Consider the following 14,348-nt stretch of genomic DNA (forward strand, 5'->3'; position numbering starts at 1 on the left):
AAACTGCAGCAAAAATAAGAGGACAGAAATGGCACCACTCACCATGGGATACCACTGCACTTCCAGCAGGCCACAGAAAAGCATGGATTTTTGTGGGTTTTTAGATAAAGATTTCTTTTTTGCTTTTTTTTCCCCCAGCAGAAAACTAGGGTCTCTGCTAATCACCTCTAAAAAGGAACCTAATTCTTCCATGAATTTTTAAGCTAAACCTGCTCTGGGGCCTCAGTGGCTCTAGAACAAAATTTAGAATGCCATCATACGAAGAAAATCAAAGGCTGAATCTGATCCATTCAGTTTTATATAGCATAAATAAACTACAACGGAAGTATGTACATTTTCTCTTCTAAATACTTACATTGGAGTTGGCGAAAATTGAATTTGAGTTGGCTACAGAATATCCTGCATTTGTCAAGTCTTCATTGCTCTGTTAGAACACAAATACAGCAAAATCAATGTTTTGCAGCAAGGCAGCCACTAAAGTTTAGACACTTTTAATATTTGAGAATGCTACTTACAGATTTACTACTAGGTCCATGCAGAAAATAATTCAGTGCCTGTGGGTCCCTTTAAAAACAAAACAAAAAAAATCACCATTTCAAGTACTTCTATGAGTTAAAAAGGCATAAATAAATGAAGTAAGTGCTCTGGTCAAGTAAATCAGAGTAGCTCCACTGACTTTAAAAGAGCTACGCTGTTGGCAAACCATGTTTATTATTAATTATTAATATTTTTCACTACATTTCTGTAGTTTTTAAAACTATGAAAGCTTTCTAGTCAAAATTAGGAAATAATTACATTACAATGTCTTACAGAGTTTGAATTAATAAATGCTGATTTCCAGGAGGAAAAAACCCAAACATGCTTATAGTTCCATTCAAATCAACACTTGACACAAATATACAGTATTCTGTAAGAGCATAAAAGGACAAATACTATTATTAAATCAACTAGGACAGCTAAAATAGAAATAATATCTTCTGATGAGATCAGAGGTAATGCCTGCAACTGTATTTCTGCCCATGTCCTCATGAAGACTTACTATAATACATAGAAATAAATGTTTTCTTGCCTATATACTAATAAAAAGTGCTTTTCTCATGAGTATTTTTTCTTGAGAAATGGCTGCAACTTTTCCAAATGAATTTAACTCCATAACAGATCAAATGTAACGTAACTGATTAAATGCATTTTTCTTTTGATAACTTGATTCAGTGTCAATACATAATTAAGGAGTGTGGTCAGATAAAATGACTATTTGGAGTCAGAATGTGTTAAAAACACACACACATAAAAGCACATGCAAATCTGGTAGGAAAAATTCTCAATGTATGCATCCATATAACTTTTTATTAAATGAGATTATTTTGTTGTTACTGCCACACACAGGAATTTATACAACTGTTTTGTGAAACACCCATTAATGTGCACATAACCAAGGCAAAAAGATACAGGAATTCTTTGATTTAAAACAAATCATCTTTATTTTTAAACAATATTAATTAAACATTTGTGAGAACCATGGTACCCCTCCCCCAACCCAGGTGTAAAAAAATGTCAATTCAATACATCCCCTTCTTCTTTCTTGAGCATCCTAAAAGACAAACAGGAAACAAAATAAAGACCCCTTCAAGTATCCATCTAACCTAAAAAGCAAGAGCTTACAAAATACCTTTTTTTTACATTTGAAAAAAAATCACACTGTATTCAACCATGTTTAATATAAACATTTTTATAGTCTTTCATGATTCTAATTTATTTAAGGTCTAGACATCTGAAGTCAGAGTCTACTTACATATGTTACAGCTTTTACACTTTTCATTTTCAAAAAGAAATCTGATCCTCATTGAAGATTACAGCAAATTACAAGGATAAAAAGGAAAAGTGTCATTGCTTCAGTTGTGGATCCATTAGATATGAATTAGCTATATGGGATTTTACTGATAAATAATCAAGGTTTTTACTATCAGCATTACTAAAGAAGTATTGTGGTCATTAGTTATTTAACTCTAGTTGTTTTATCATTATTTTAACTACCATTGGTTGCTTGCCAAGGTGCAGGAAAAAATGGTGCTTTACTTTCAACTTGGCGCACACCTGTGCCAAGCCCAGAGCATGCCCAGAAGAGGCAGCACATTAGTTGCACCCATCTTTCCCACCTTCCATATACAGCAGATGCTTTAGTGTGGCTTTTTTGGTGCTTCATCTAATAGCTGATTGAGTCAGCTTTAGCTAAAAACACCAAAAAGCCCCGCTGAAGCCCCTGATCTATACAGACACTGCAGAGTTGGGTCAAAGTAACACACTGCTGCTTCCAGGTTTTTTCTTCCCCACATCTGTCAGCGCCCATTGTTAATATCTTATAGCAATTCTAAAAATGAATTCATAAAGATTAGAGGGCACTTACCAAACTCAAAGGTGTAATGGAAAGGATGCTCTGGCTGATAACTGCTACAAGCAGTAGACACTACAATAGGGGACAATACATGTAATGCTTCATCCCAACACTCTCCTTTGTGTAGGACCTCATTTTCTGGGCACTCTGCAGACTTAACTGGTGTCTTCATAAGTCATGCTTATGATGGATCTCTTTCACTTCATTTTCCATTCTGTCTATTCTTATCTTTATGTTCCAGTGAAGGAGCAATATTTTCCCATTCAGAGTTGAAAGGGAAACCAGCAGTCTCACTGTATAATGTATATGGCATCAATTTTAGGCAACACTGCCAACATCCTGTTATCCTGCCACATTGTTCAGAAAGTAAACTACAAATTATAGCAATCATTGGTCCTTTATTCCTTTTACATTCAAAACTCTCACTGATTTTAAGGGAAGTTCTGGGTGCATAAGGAATGCAATATAAGATGCCCAAGTTCACTGTACACTTGAGATGTTTTAAGATCAGATCATCATACTTGACTTGATCTACATCTAGTACTACATAGGAACTTTCCTTTTATGGTAACTGACTTATCACTTGAAATCAAACTTTTTTCCCCCCAAGAGTTCAAAAGAAATGCTATGTATTGTATAGTCAATAAATATGAGACACATTATAGAAGCTATCTATTCTTGAAGAACAGAATTAGTATCTTAGTCAAGGGAAGAAAACTTCCCCATGCCTACAGTAAGTATATAGCAATTTCTCTTGGATTACAGCTGTACCTATTGATTTATGAATCCCATATGGAATACCCTGCCCACCTCTAGATACAAATGTTGTGGAAACAAACAAATAGGACTATAACAGGGTTTTCCCATGGGTAGGGGTTTCAAATAAAATACCTTTGAAGAGACAACTGATACCCTGTTTGTAATTTTTATAATATGAAGCAGCAATTCTATATTCTTATTACATTCTTATACGAATGCATTTTATCACCTGCAAAAATGATTGAACTACTTTGTATGTTGAAATAAAACACACATTTTAATATTTAATTTAGAAGTTCAGAGCTTACAAAGTCACTGCACTGATGGCTCTAAAGCCTGAAGTCCTTTATTTATCAAAAGTATTAAGCATGCGTTTTGCAGCAGCAATACAAGCTATCTTACAAAACTAACAGAAACATGACTAAATAAATAGGAGAGTTCAATCTCCATGTCTATTCAGACTTTTCCTATTTTGAAGAAGAATGTCAATAAGTGGACTCCCAACTGTCATAAACTCTGAGACTGGGCTTTAAGCTGTCCACAAGGGACAGAACAGTAACTAAGTTCATTTCACTTATCGGCCAGCAAACTGACACATATAGGTTCAGACAGCATTGGAAATGAATCCTCTTCTGACATTGATTAATTTTTGTACATTGTTTTTTGCATCGCTTCTCCATAAGAATTTCTTAAGGGGAACTTACCCAATAAGATCAAGGAGACAGGATTCATCGTCGTCATCATCCATGACAACTAAAGCAAAAAGGAAAGGACTGATATTTCATCAAAATCAGACTAAAGATTTCCTTCAACAATAAAGTCATTTAAAAGTACACCAAATTTTTAATAAATATGTCGTGGGTATTGAGAGATGTGGGCCATATTCTCAGATGAATATGTGCAACTCCAGCTGAGTTCCATTTGAGTCCCACACTCCTACCTCCGTGCAGAATCTAGCACTGTGTATATAGCTGCAAAACTTAGGGTAATATTTATAGTGAAGTTCTGTAGCTATTTAAGAAATGGAAACAAACAACAGCCTGACCAAATTAATCAATCAGACCTCTTGTGGATGAAAAAATTAATTTAAAATGTATGTTATCTGTAAACTCATCTTTCTTAATAAAACACGTTTACACTATGTTTTACAACAGTTTTGCCAAATTTTTGTCCAGCCTGAGAGCTGGCCACAGCTGGAGTACAAAGGAGTGTTGCCGAATGTGAAATATTGATAAGGATTACTAAGATATATTGCTTTGTTATTCAGAAACTTAACAAGGTGAAGTTTAGGAGAACAGGGCCCACAGCCTACTAGATTAGAGAGAACACTCAATAGAATTAGGTATTGAGCAAACTCTTTTCTTAGAGCCCGTGAACATTTCTGTTTCAGGAGCTACCTCTCACAAATATTTCCACTGTTTCTTCTAAGCAATGTCCATAAACATACTTGAGCAAGCTCTGTTGCTAGCAGGACTAAGAAAGGGCTACTACATGTAGAATGCACATTTTCCTCTACATTCTGCTGGTCTCTCCTCCAATAAACTCGTCTTCCAAGATATAACCAATAGGGCTGTGCGAAGCTTCGGTCACTGATTCAATTCGGCGGAGATTCAACCCGATTTGGTGGCTGAATCTCCGAATCGTATCAGGAGACCCCTTAATTTCTCCAAATCAAATCGGAATCCTCCAAAATCAATTCAGAAAGATTGAAATATAGACACAGCTTTAAACGTTTGGTTTTTTTTACATACCTCTAGGTAGCAGGCGACTCGTCAATGCTGAGATGGTGGGGAGGATGGAGCGTCTCACAGGAGTGCGGCGGGGTCCCCAGCACACTCGGCAGCACTTCCGGTCCACTTCCGGGTCTGCCGGGGAGCATGCTGGGGTACCCCCCTCAGCTCGGTAACTCGTGCCTCCTGGGTCTGAGGGTCTGAGGGGGCACCCAGGGTCTCCCCGCAGCTGACTGCATGCCCTTGGCAGCAGACCTGGAAGTGGACCAGTAGTATGTCTGGTCCACTTCCAGGTTCACCGCCAAGTACACAGGGGACCCCCCGGGCTCCTGTGGGATGCTCCATCCGCCCCACCACCACAGCATTCACAAGCCGCACACCCGATACCTCAAGGTATGTAGAAAAAATATTTAAAGCTGTGTCTATGCCCAAATCAGCACTGAATCTTCAGATTCGGATTCAACCAAATAGAATCGGGACAGTGATCTGAATCAACTAATTGAATCACTGTCCCCAATTTGGGTCGAATCTGAATCCAAATCAAATATGGCCCATTCCACACATCCCTAATAACCAATTTCTTCATCGGCCCTATTGCTAAACTTCTCATCCACACTTTGGCCCTCTCTTGATTATGATAGCCACTTCTTTTCTGGCATATCTCTCATCATAACAACTTCTTCCAATCTACCTAAAGGAGGCCCATGTATCACAAGAGGGCATCTCCTGAATTAGTATTTAAGGACAGATTCTTCATACTAGAAAAATAATTTTTTCCCCTATCCACCAGCACATCTGCTTAGTGCCATGTCATTACTCATAAGCATGCACCGATGGAGATTGTGGGGGCTGATACCAATAGCCCATTTTTAAGGAGGCATATCAGCCAATATCAATCCAATTTCCGATACAGCTGCATACAGATGGTAAGTCTGTTGTGGTGAAAGGGGAGGGGAAGGAAAGGGGCACGGGAGGGCAGATCAAGGCCTCTGTAGTGAGGGAGGGAGTAGGGCAGGGGCTGGGGTAGGCGCTGCCCAGCCGGAGCGGGCTGGGGCAGGGCAGGCGTGGGGCGAAGCTGCGGCTTGTCTGGGGAGCACAAGGGGGGAGGGGCTCCCGCCACTTGTTCAGGAGGGCACGGAGGGGGAGGGAGGGGGTGTGCCCCCAGGTCTCTGCTGGGAGGACTGGGCAGCAGCAGCGCTGAGGGCAGGGGGCTATGTAGCCTCCTCCATGGCCCCCTCCCAGCACCGCTGCTGCCTGCCCCAAGCATAGCACAGTGTAGCCCCTGGCTCCAGCTTGCAGCTGCAGCCCACCCAGCGCAGATCCAGAGGCATATGCTCCCTCCCTGCCCCCTCCTGCCATGCCCTCCCAGACAAGTGGCAGGAGCGGTGGTGGGAGCAGCCCGGACCAGGGCACAATGGTGGAAGCTGCCCCCCTCCATGCCCTCTGAATGAGTCCTGCCCCCACCCCCAACCCGGCTGGGCAGCGCCTACCCCAGCCCCAGCCCCAGCGCCATTCCCTCCCTCACCGTGGGAGATGTTGATCTGCCCCCCCACACCCCTTCCCTCTTCCTCCCCTTTCACCACAACAGACTTACTAGCTGCACGCTGCCAGGCTCTTCTCCTCGCTGCCTGTGTGCTGTGCTGCACGGGCATTTATTGGTCAAATAATCAGCCACATCAGGGCAATTTCTGATATAGTCAATTTTTCTTTATATCGGTGCCAATCCAATATCGAACTGATGTGCACCTCTAAATACTCAGTATGGATGCTCATCTCGGGGTAGGGACAAACATACACTTGTAGTAGCTTCAAAAGGGGGCACGAACTGCTTTGGGAAGTATGCAGAAGTTGCTATAATAGTTACACCTGTGTGAGTCCGCTTCAAAACTACTCCAGCTCTAACTCTGGATGAAGCAATGTTAATGTTGAAGCTGTTTTGCTTTGTGTCACTCCCAGCTTGTGCATATGTAACTGTTAGAATGTAACAGCTGCTGTAAAGAAGCTCCCCCTCCTTTTTAAACTGCTCTCAATGTCCTTTTGTCCATAACTTTAGCTCAGTTCTATTATTATAGAATCATACAAAGTCTCTGCATCTACATGTGTGGCCCTATTAGGTCACAGCAAAATAACAAACACCGCCATAGGACAGTACTTGTAAATACAAATATTATCCTGTCATGGCACTATTTACTGTGCAGCAATGCATGTGTAGATGCTGACAGGGCTGGCTGAGGCACAAGGGTGCTTCAATGCAGGGCTGCCCCCTAGATCCGCTGGCAGCTGAGGCTGCTCCAACCTGGGAATGTGCTGCAGTCCTGGGCACACATGTAAACACAGTGCCCAGCAGCAATAAATTTCAGTATGATACGTGCCGCAGTTTACTGTGTCGCTTTAATTTCACATGTAGATGCTCCCATAGGGTAACAGTAGCTGCAGCAGCTTCTCCCTTTTTGAATGCACTACACATGTACATTTGTCAATACCTCATGATTTGACTATTCAAATAAAACATACTTAACTGTGGTATTACTTCATTGTACACGAGTATATTTAATAGTCAACCTATAGCTTTCAGTGTAACTAGCTGAGTTTTACTACATGTTTTCCTGTGTTCTAACTGAGAAGTGAATCCCTGCCTCATGTATAATATCAAGGAGGAATTTTCAAAGGTACCTAAGTAACTCAGGGCACAAGTTCCACTGCAAGTCAGTAGGATTTGTGCTATTAAACTACATAAAATGCTTTTAAAGATCCCAGACAAACTCACTACCTCAGTGTATTTTCTTCTATTTGTAGATATATTACTGGATACTACTATTAAAGCAGCTGCTGATAAACAACTGGAGAAGAAACAAACATCACAAAAATCAAAATTGTTTACCTAAAGGACCATTAAATACACTCTAATGATGTGATAAGAATTAAATACTGCTAACAAAGAAATACAGGTCTAAATAAAAATTTGCTGAACTTCAGTATTTTTTACTACTTAGACTGAAAAAAATCAAAATGAGCTGAAATGACATTAAAATATCACCATTAGAAATCTGCAAAATAAGTTTAGAAAGGAAAAGACAGAACTGCATGGAAATGCAATGTACATAAAACTACATACACTGATTCATATTCTTCATTATCTGATTTATTTAAAAACCCTAATAAATTTAAAAACCCTACAAATGTGTTTTCCCCATTCTGCATATCTCAAACTATATTAAAGCCTAACCAACATACCACAAATACGATAAAGGAAAAACAAAATACTCTGCATTTTATTAATCCCCAAGGACCCAGGGTAGTCATAGTTAAAGAGGCCCCCACAAAAAGCAAGCTTCCAAAGCAATGAACTGTGAGTTGCTACTTCTTACAGTCTCATTACCAGTGGAACGGACTTTTAAGGGCAAATCCCTGCACTCAATATTGAATCTGAAGGGGAGGAGGGACGAGTTTGAAAGTATGTGTATTAGAGGTGTGCGAAATGGGCCATATTCAATTCGGATTAGGCCCGAATCAGGGACAGTGATTCAATTAGTTGATTCGGATCACTGTCCCTGATTCAATTTAACCGAATCTGAAGACTCAAAGCTGATTCAGAGAATCAGCGATTTGGACGCAGCTTCATTTTTTTTTTTTTTTTTAAAACATACCTCCAGGTACCAGGCACAGCTCATGAATACTGCGATGCTAGGGTGGATGGAGCATCCCACACAAGCACGGGGGGTCCTCTGCATGCTAGGCGGTTAACCCAGAAGTGGACCAGAAGTACTTCCAGTCCACTTCTGGATCTGCCAGGAAGCGCACAGGGGGGCCTCCCCGCTCCACCACCCCAGCTCAGCAATCAGCCGCAAGGAGACCCCTCGGTGTCCCCCCAGACCCAGGAGCCACCAGTTGCCAAGCCAGGGGGGGCCCCCAATGCACTCCCCAGTGCCTCCAATCTGCTTCTGAGTCTGCTGCTGAGTGCGCTGGGGAACCCCCCCAGGTTTCTGTGAGATGTTCCATCCGCCCCACCATTTCAACTTTGACAAGCCACCTGCTACCTAGAGGTATGTAGCAAAAACATTTAAAGCTGTGTTCATGTCCGAATGTTTGAATCTTTCCAAATCAATTTGAAGGGTTCTTTCTCAATTTGGAGAGATTAATGGGTCTCCCGATTCAATTCAAATCCAGAGATTCGGCCACCGAGTCACGGACCAAAGCTTCGCACAGCCCTAATGTGTATCTATCCTATTGCAACACAGGCAAGAACTAGATGTTTTTAAAATGGAAAAAAAAGTTCTCAGTAACAAAGGGTCTACTTCTAAGGTCCTCCTTGGTACAAGTACTGGAGGCTCATGATGAGTATTGAGGCCTTTGGGGCAAAATACGTATTACAATTGCTTATGTCCATACACTCCTAACACTGATTGCACACTGTTTGTCTATGCAGAAACACCCATGAAAAATATTTATTTTGGTAGCAGGCATGAACAGATTATATTAGTTGTAGGGCTGGTTTTCATCAGAATTAGAAAGATGCACTAATATCTTTGCAGTTTATTTGTATGCTCATTCTGAAGCTTCATATACCTGTTTCTCTCACAAAACTGTGAATGACTACGCTTTCACATAACCAGAAACCAGAGCACTGCAAAATAGTAACAATCTGTAATACAATGAGCACAAAAGTAGATAAAATGACTCACTTAAAGATATCCAATTCAAAACCAAAGTTATTTTTATTTCCATACATCAGTGAAATTCTCATTGATGCCAGCAGAATTCAGTGCACATATTAAAAGGAACTTAAGATCCCTTTTTTTCTTTTTTTGTTTCTTATAGTTTAATCAATGACCTAACAAATATTTGCTGAATATTAATATCAGCCGTTTTTACACGCTCAATGCAACAGCACCTCAACACGATACAAAAAAATACACATCTCATTTATGTGCTAATACTGTCCCATTTGTCTGACACGACACCATCCATATGCCAGATGTTTCTGCAACTTAACACATTATAAATATTAACATTTTAGCAACTTTCTACCACCACAGCCTCAAATCCCCAAGTAAGAACCACAACTTTCTGTTTGATATAATGCCATACTGAACTGTTAGGGTAAAATGATATCACACTGACGGTCTTCAAAACTATATAAAGAGTACACAAAAGGGATGTGGTCTGTGGAAAAATGATTTAAGTTTAGTACCAAGCTGTCAAGCTAATTACATGCTTAACCAAATTCTACTCAAGTCAATGGTGTAAATCTGGAGTAAGTGGTTAAACTCAGGGTGTGATACATGAGACATTAAGTGCATAGTTAACTAATTAGCTCTGAAGTAAACACCTCGAGGTCTATACCTGCAGAGCTATTAGGCTGGAGTAAACTAAACTCCACAGCAGGATAGTACGTGTAAATACAAGTACTATAATACTATGGAGTTTTTTACTCCGTAACAGTGCACATGCTTTACTCCGTAACAGTGGCTGGCCGGGGCATGGGATGCTTCAGTGCAGGGGCTGCCTGCTAGCTAGGGCCACACTAGAGCATGCCAGTGCCCCAGCTAGCCCCTCCTCAGCACACTGAGCAGACGCGGAGCAAGCTCAAGCTGAGCCACTGGCAGGGCCCACTGCCAGCCGGGGCTGCTTCAACCCGGCTCAACATGCTACAGTCCTGGGCGCACATTCAAATGGCATGCCTGAAACCAGGAACTCTGGCACAAAAACTAGAGTTTATTGTTCCACATTCACTGGACATGTAGATGTTCCCTCAATTAAGTTATTCTGGATTTGCATCAATATAACTAACAGAATTTTACTGTCTAGAAACAAGATACCATGGTGACTACTGCTCTTTAAACACTATAAGATAAGTAAATTAAAGATATCAGATCAAATTCAGCCCTTGGGTAAGCAAGTTCAACTCCTTAGGCTCATCTGCTGACAAAGTCAGAAGCAAAACTTAAAATCATACAAATTAAAATCTACTGATTCCCATGTCCCAATGTACGACCATATGTGGACTCAAGTTGGTGTAATTTACACACTGAGAAGATAGAAAAATTGGTAGGAAAGTGTAACTTACAAGTGGTAATTATTTGAACAAGTAATTTATGCCACTATTTTTTCTGAACAACTCCAATCCAGGTTTTTTGCCTACTGCTTACTGTAACAGGGAAACTAACACACCTATTATTATAAGGAAAAATCTGGCAGCAGATAGAGTCCAGGAAGCTAAATAAGAGGGTAGTAAGCACCAGGGAAGCTAAACAGAAGGAGGAGGCACCAGGGAAGCCCTGTTACTGGAGCAGATGACTGACTGCAGCAAAGGAAAAGGAAAACACCTGCCACCAGTCAAAGGAACACTGCATGGAAGAAGTTGGCTACAGTAGAGCAGAGCCTAGCCAGACAACAAGGAGCCATAGCTGTACTTGTCAGCTCCCATGGCAACTAGCTGATGGGTCCTGATGAATCAGCCGTGAAGGGGTGGGACTTATGAGGTATAAAAGTCTAGGGCTTGACACCAGAGGCAGTCTATCTCTGAAAGCTGCCAGAGAAGGAGCTCTACCCTGAAACGGACTTTGTCAGACAGACTGGCTGGGAGCTGTTTGCCCCAAAGTCAATAAACTACAGGGATGGAGACCTGCACTTAAAGGACCAGAGCCGAGAGACCCATTGAGAGCTGCCTGCAATAAAGGCTATAAGCAAAAAGCTACAGGATTACAGAGGACTGTTAGTTACACACTCAGAAGAAGTAGAACTTATGTTATGGCCAACGTGCTTATGTTTGCATTAGAGTTGTTACTGGTGGTTTGGGATTGAGACTGAAAGGCAGGCCAGGGGGATGCCAGAGGCACATGACAGTTGTGGGGAGCCCTGCCAAGGGCTAGGCACCAACACACAAAGTAGGCTTCTGCTAAAGGAAGACAAGAGAGACTTAAACATACTGCCTCAAAAGGGCAGAATTGGAGCCAGGGGCCCCAATTCCATAGTCCAAGAAGGGTGAGATCATAGCCTGAGGGAAGTGAGGCCAGGGGTGAGGAACATAAAGGGCAACAACCAGAGGAGCATAGCCCAAAGGGGTGAGAAATGGTCTGGGACCCATAGCCCAAGTATGGTGAAGATCAACAGGGCCAGGGAGCCAATAGTCCAGGAGGGGCAGAGACTGGCTAGGAATACAGGAACCTGAACCCCACGAGGGTAAGAAAGGGACAAAGGCATAGAGGCCTGAGCCAGAAGGTCCAGACTGAATGAGTGGAAACTGGGCTAAGCACCCACTGATGCATAACTGGTAACACCTGCAAGGAATGGGCATAGCTGTCGGGGAGGTCAGAGGCCACAGAATTAGCCCTTAAAATGATTATTGGGCTGGAGCACTGATGGCTAGGAGGCCCCAACTAGCACCTGGGGAAGAGTTTGAGACCTGTGGAGTCTGGGAGCCACTCACTGGTTACAAGCATAGATAAGATTTTAAGGTAACCTCCCTTTCCACCAATTTAACTAATTACAACAAGGCATGGCAGGTGAGAAGGAAGGAAGGAGACCCAGAGAGCTAGGATGGGTGCAGGAGCTATGCAGCCACTACAGGGGTCATGCCTACCACTGGGGACCGGTCCTGCTATGCTTACATAACAATTATTAGTTATCTACATATGCACTGAGGGTAAAAACTTATTCAGACAACCTGTTAGACAAATGGCAACTTTTTGACCCCATTGTCCCTTTGCCTGTACTTATACTGTACTCAATTTTACTGTGTCATAATTGGCACTACAAACAGAAAAGCTGAAGCAGTTGCCAAAGGCTCCCTATTAGAAATCCTGAAAGTGATCAGAGCTAGTCAGTTTCAAGATCACTATCTTCCCATCATTTTCAAGGCTTCTAACAGCAGCCCTGAAACTGACGACATCCCCTCATTTTCAAGGTTTCTAATAATCAATTTGGGACTGCTAAAACCAAAGCAGTAACAGTGGGTTGTAGTATCAATTAAGCACTATTTATGTTAAATTTGGATAGGTGTGCAGTTCAAGTGAATGAACAGCCTCTTCCCAGTCCAAAGGCTAAGCACTTAGCTTTGGAGGGCCATTATAAGGTGCATCAAACTTCTGATTTTTATATTTGCAGTACAGTCTGGCATAAATAGATTTTTGACAGGTATCATTATCGGGTCAAATTCACCCCTGCTGTAACAGGTGCAATTCTACCAAGTCACTGGAGTGATGGCAGTTCAGGATGACATTACTTTTATCATCAGTGCCAGGCAAAGGCACAAAATGTCACTCTGAATATCTTATTAACAACACTCTGGGACTCTACCATTTGACTTCATAATACTGAATACTGCTAGCAGTGGGAACCTACTGTTGTGGTTCAGCAGTAGGATCCTTGTCTGCCACATGGTAGACCCAGGCTGGATTCCTAGATATGCATATAACTACATCCCCATCAAGGCACTGAACATCTGGACTTGGCCTAGCCTTTGGATGCCGTTTCAATGGTCTAAAGGGGGGATGGAAGGTCTAGACAGCCTCCACTCCTCCATAATCCTGCCTAGGCATACATCTCAAAGCTCCTGGCAACCTCGCACATATACACCATGATCCAGAAGGATTGACAGTTGCCTACTAATGCTAGCAGTGGGAAGTGTTGGCAGGTAAATGTATTAGCTTTGATAAATATCTTGCTCATTCCTGAACCCCCTGAAATGGTCTTGCCCTGTTCCTTGTGAAATGGGAAGATGACTCATCTCTTGCACATCAGCAAAACTACAGGCAGGAATGAGCCCTAAGTACATTAGATCCAATAACATTTGGACACAGAATACTGAGCTAAAGAAATTTAGTAGAGCTTAAGACGTTAGAGAAAACAGTATTCCTGGAAAAACTATAGTTTAACTATAAATTTAACCAAGTTACTTAATGCAACTTCTGCTAATAAATTAAAATTTCTACTTATGAACAACCACTTGTGCGGCCATATTAAAGTAATATGGGACTGCCCCAAGGACAATATGCTGACCATTAGAAGTTCTTTGCTTTGGAGAATTTGCAGAACCTTTTATTCATTCTCAATCTTCGTAACTGATTCATTTTTTACAATGATTTGCTCCAGCTTGATATAATAGCATTAGCACTATTTCTTTACAAATATATACTTATGTCTATATTTTCCTACTATCATCCTGTCAACTCTGTAGCCATTAGGCCTATGCAAACCAGCTACTACCCGGATGTGGCCAATTCGGGGGACAGTGATTCAATGCACTGATTCAAATCACTGCCCCAAATCAATTCGGTCGAATCTGATTCGGACATTTGGTTCCTGCTGAATCTCCGAATCAGCCCGGCCCATCCCCCGCCTGGCAATGGCTCCCAGCACTTTGGGAAAAAAAGCCCCAACTCACCAAGTGCTGCCAGGCAGGGGGCGATCCCCACTGCCCCCCCACTGCCTCACGCTGCGTGAGGGGCTCTGCATGAGCCCCCCCC

At 41.9% G+C, this 14,348-nt stretch overlaps 1 protein-coding gene across 1 annotated transcript in view; it reads right to left on the reverse strand.

The window, feature by feature from the left end:
• Positions 1 to 14,348, reverse strand: part of GLTSCR1L (GLTSCR1 like) — a 56,252-nt gene that overhangs the window by 27,900 nt on the left and 14,004 nt on the right. The window contains exons 2-4 of the mRNA XM_019516389.1: positions 3,856 to 3,904; positions 516 to 564; positions 356 to 424 (exon numbers count right to left, since the gene is read on the reverse strand). Coding sequence (XP_019371934.1) covers positions 356 to 424; positions 516 to 564; positions 3,856 to 3,899 — 162 coding nt within the window. The 5' untranslated portion in view covers positions 3,900 to 3,904. The remainder of the gene's footprint in view (positions 1 to 355; positions 425 to 515; positions 565 to 3,855; positions 3,905 to 14,348) is intronic.

The sequence above is a fragment of the Gavialis gangeticus genome, unplaced genomic scaffold (assembly GCF_001723915.1).
Source record: "Gavialis gangeticus isolate Ggan-Ray unplaced genomic scaffold, GavGan_comp1, whole genome shotgun sequence".
NCBI lineage: Eukaryota > Metazoa > Chordata > Crocodylia > Gavialidae > Gavialis > Gavialis gangeticus.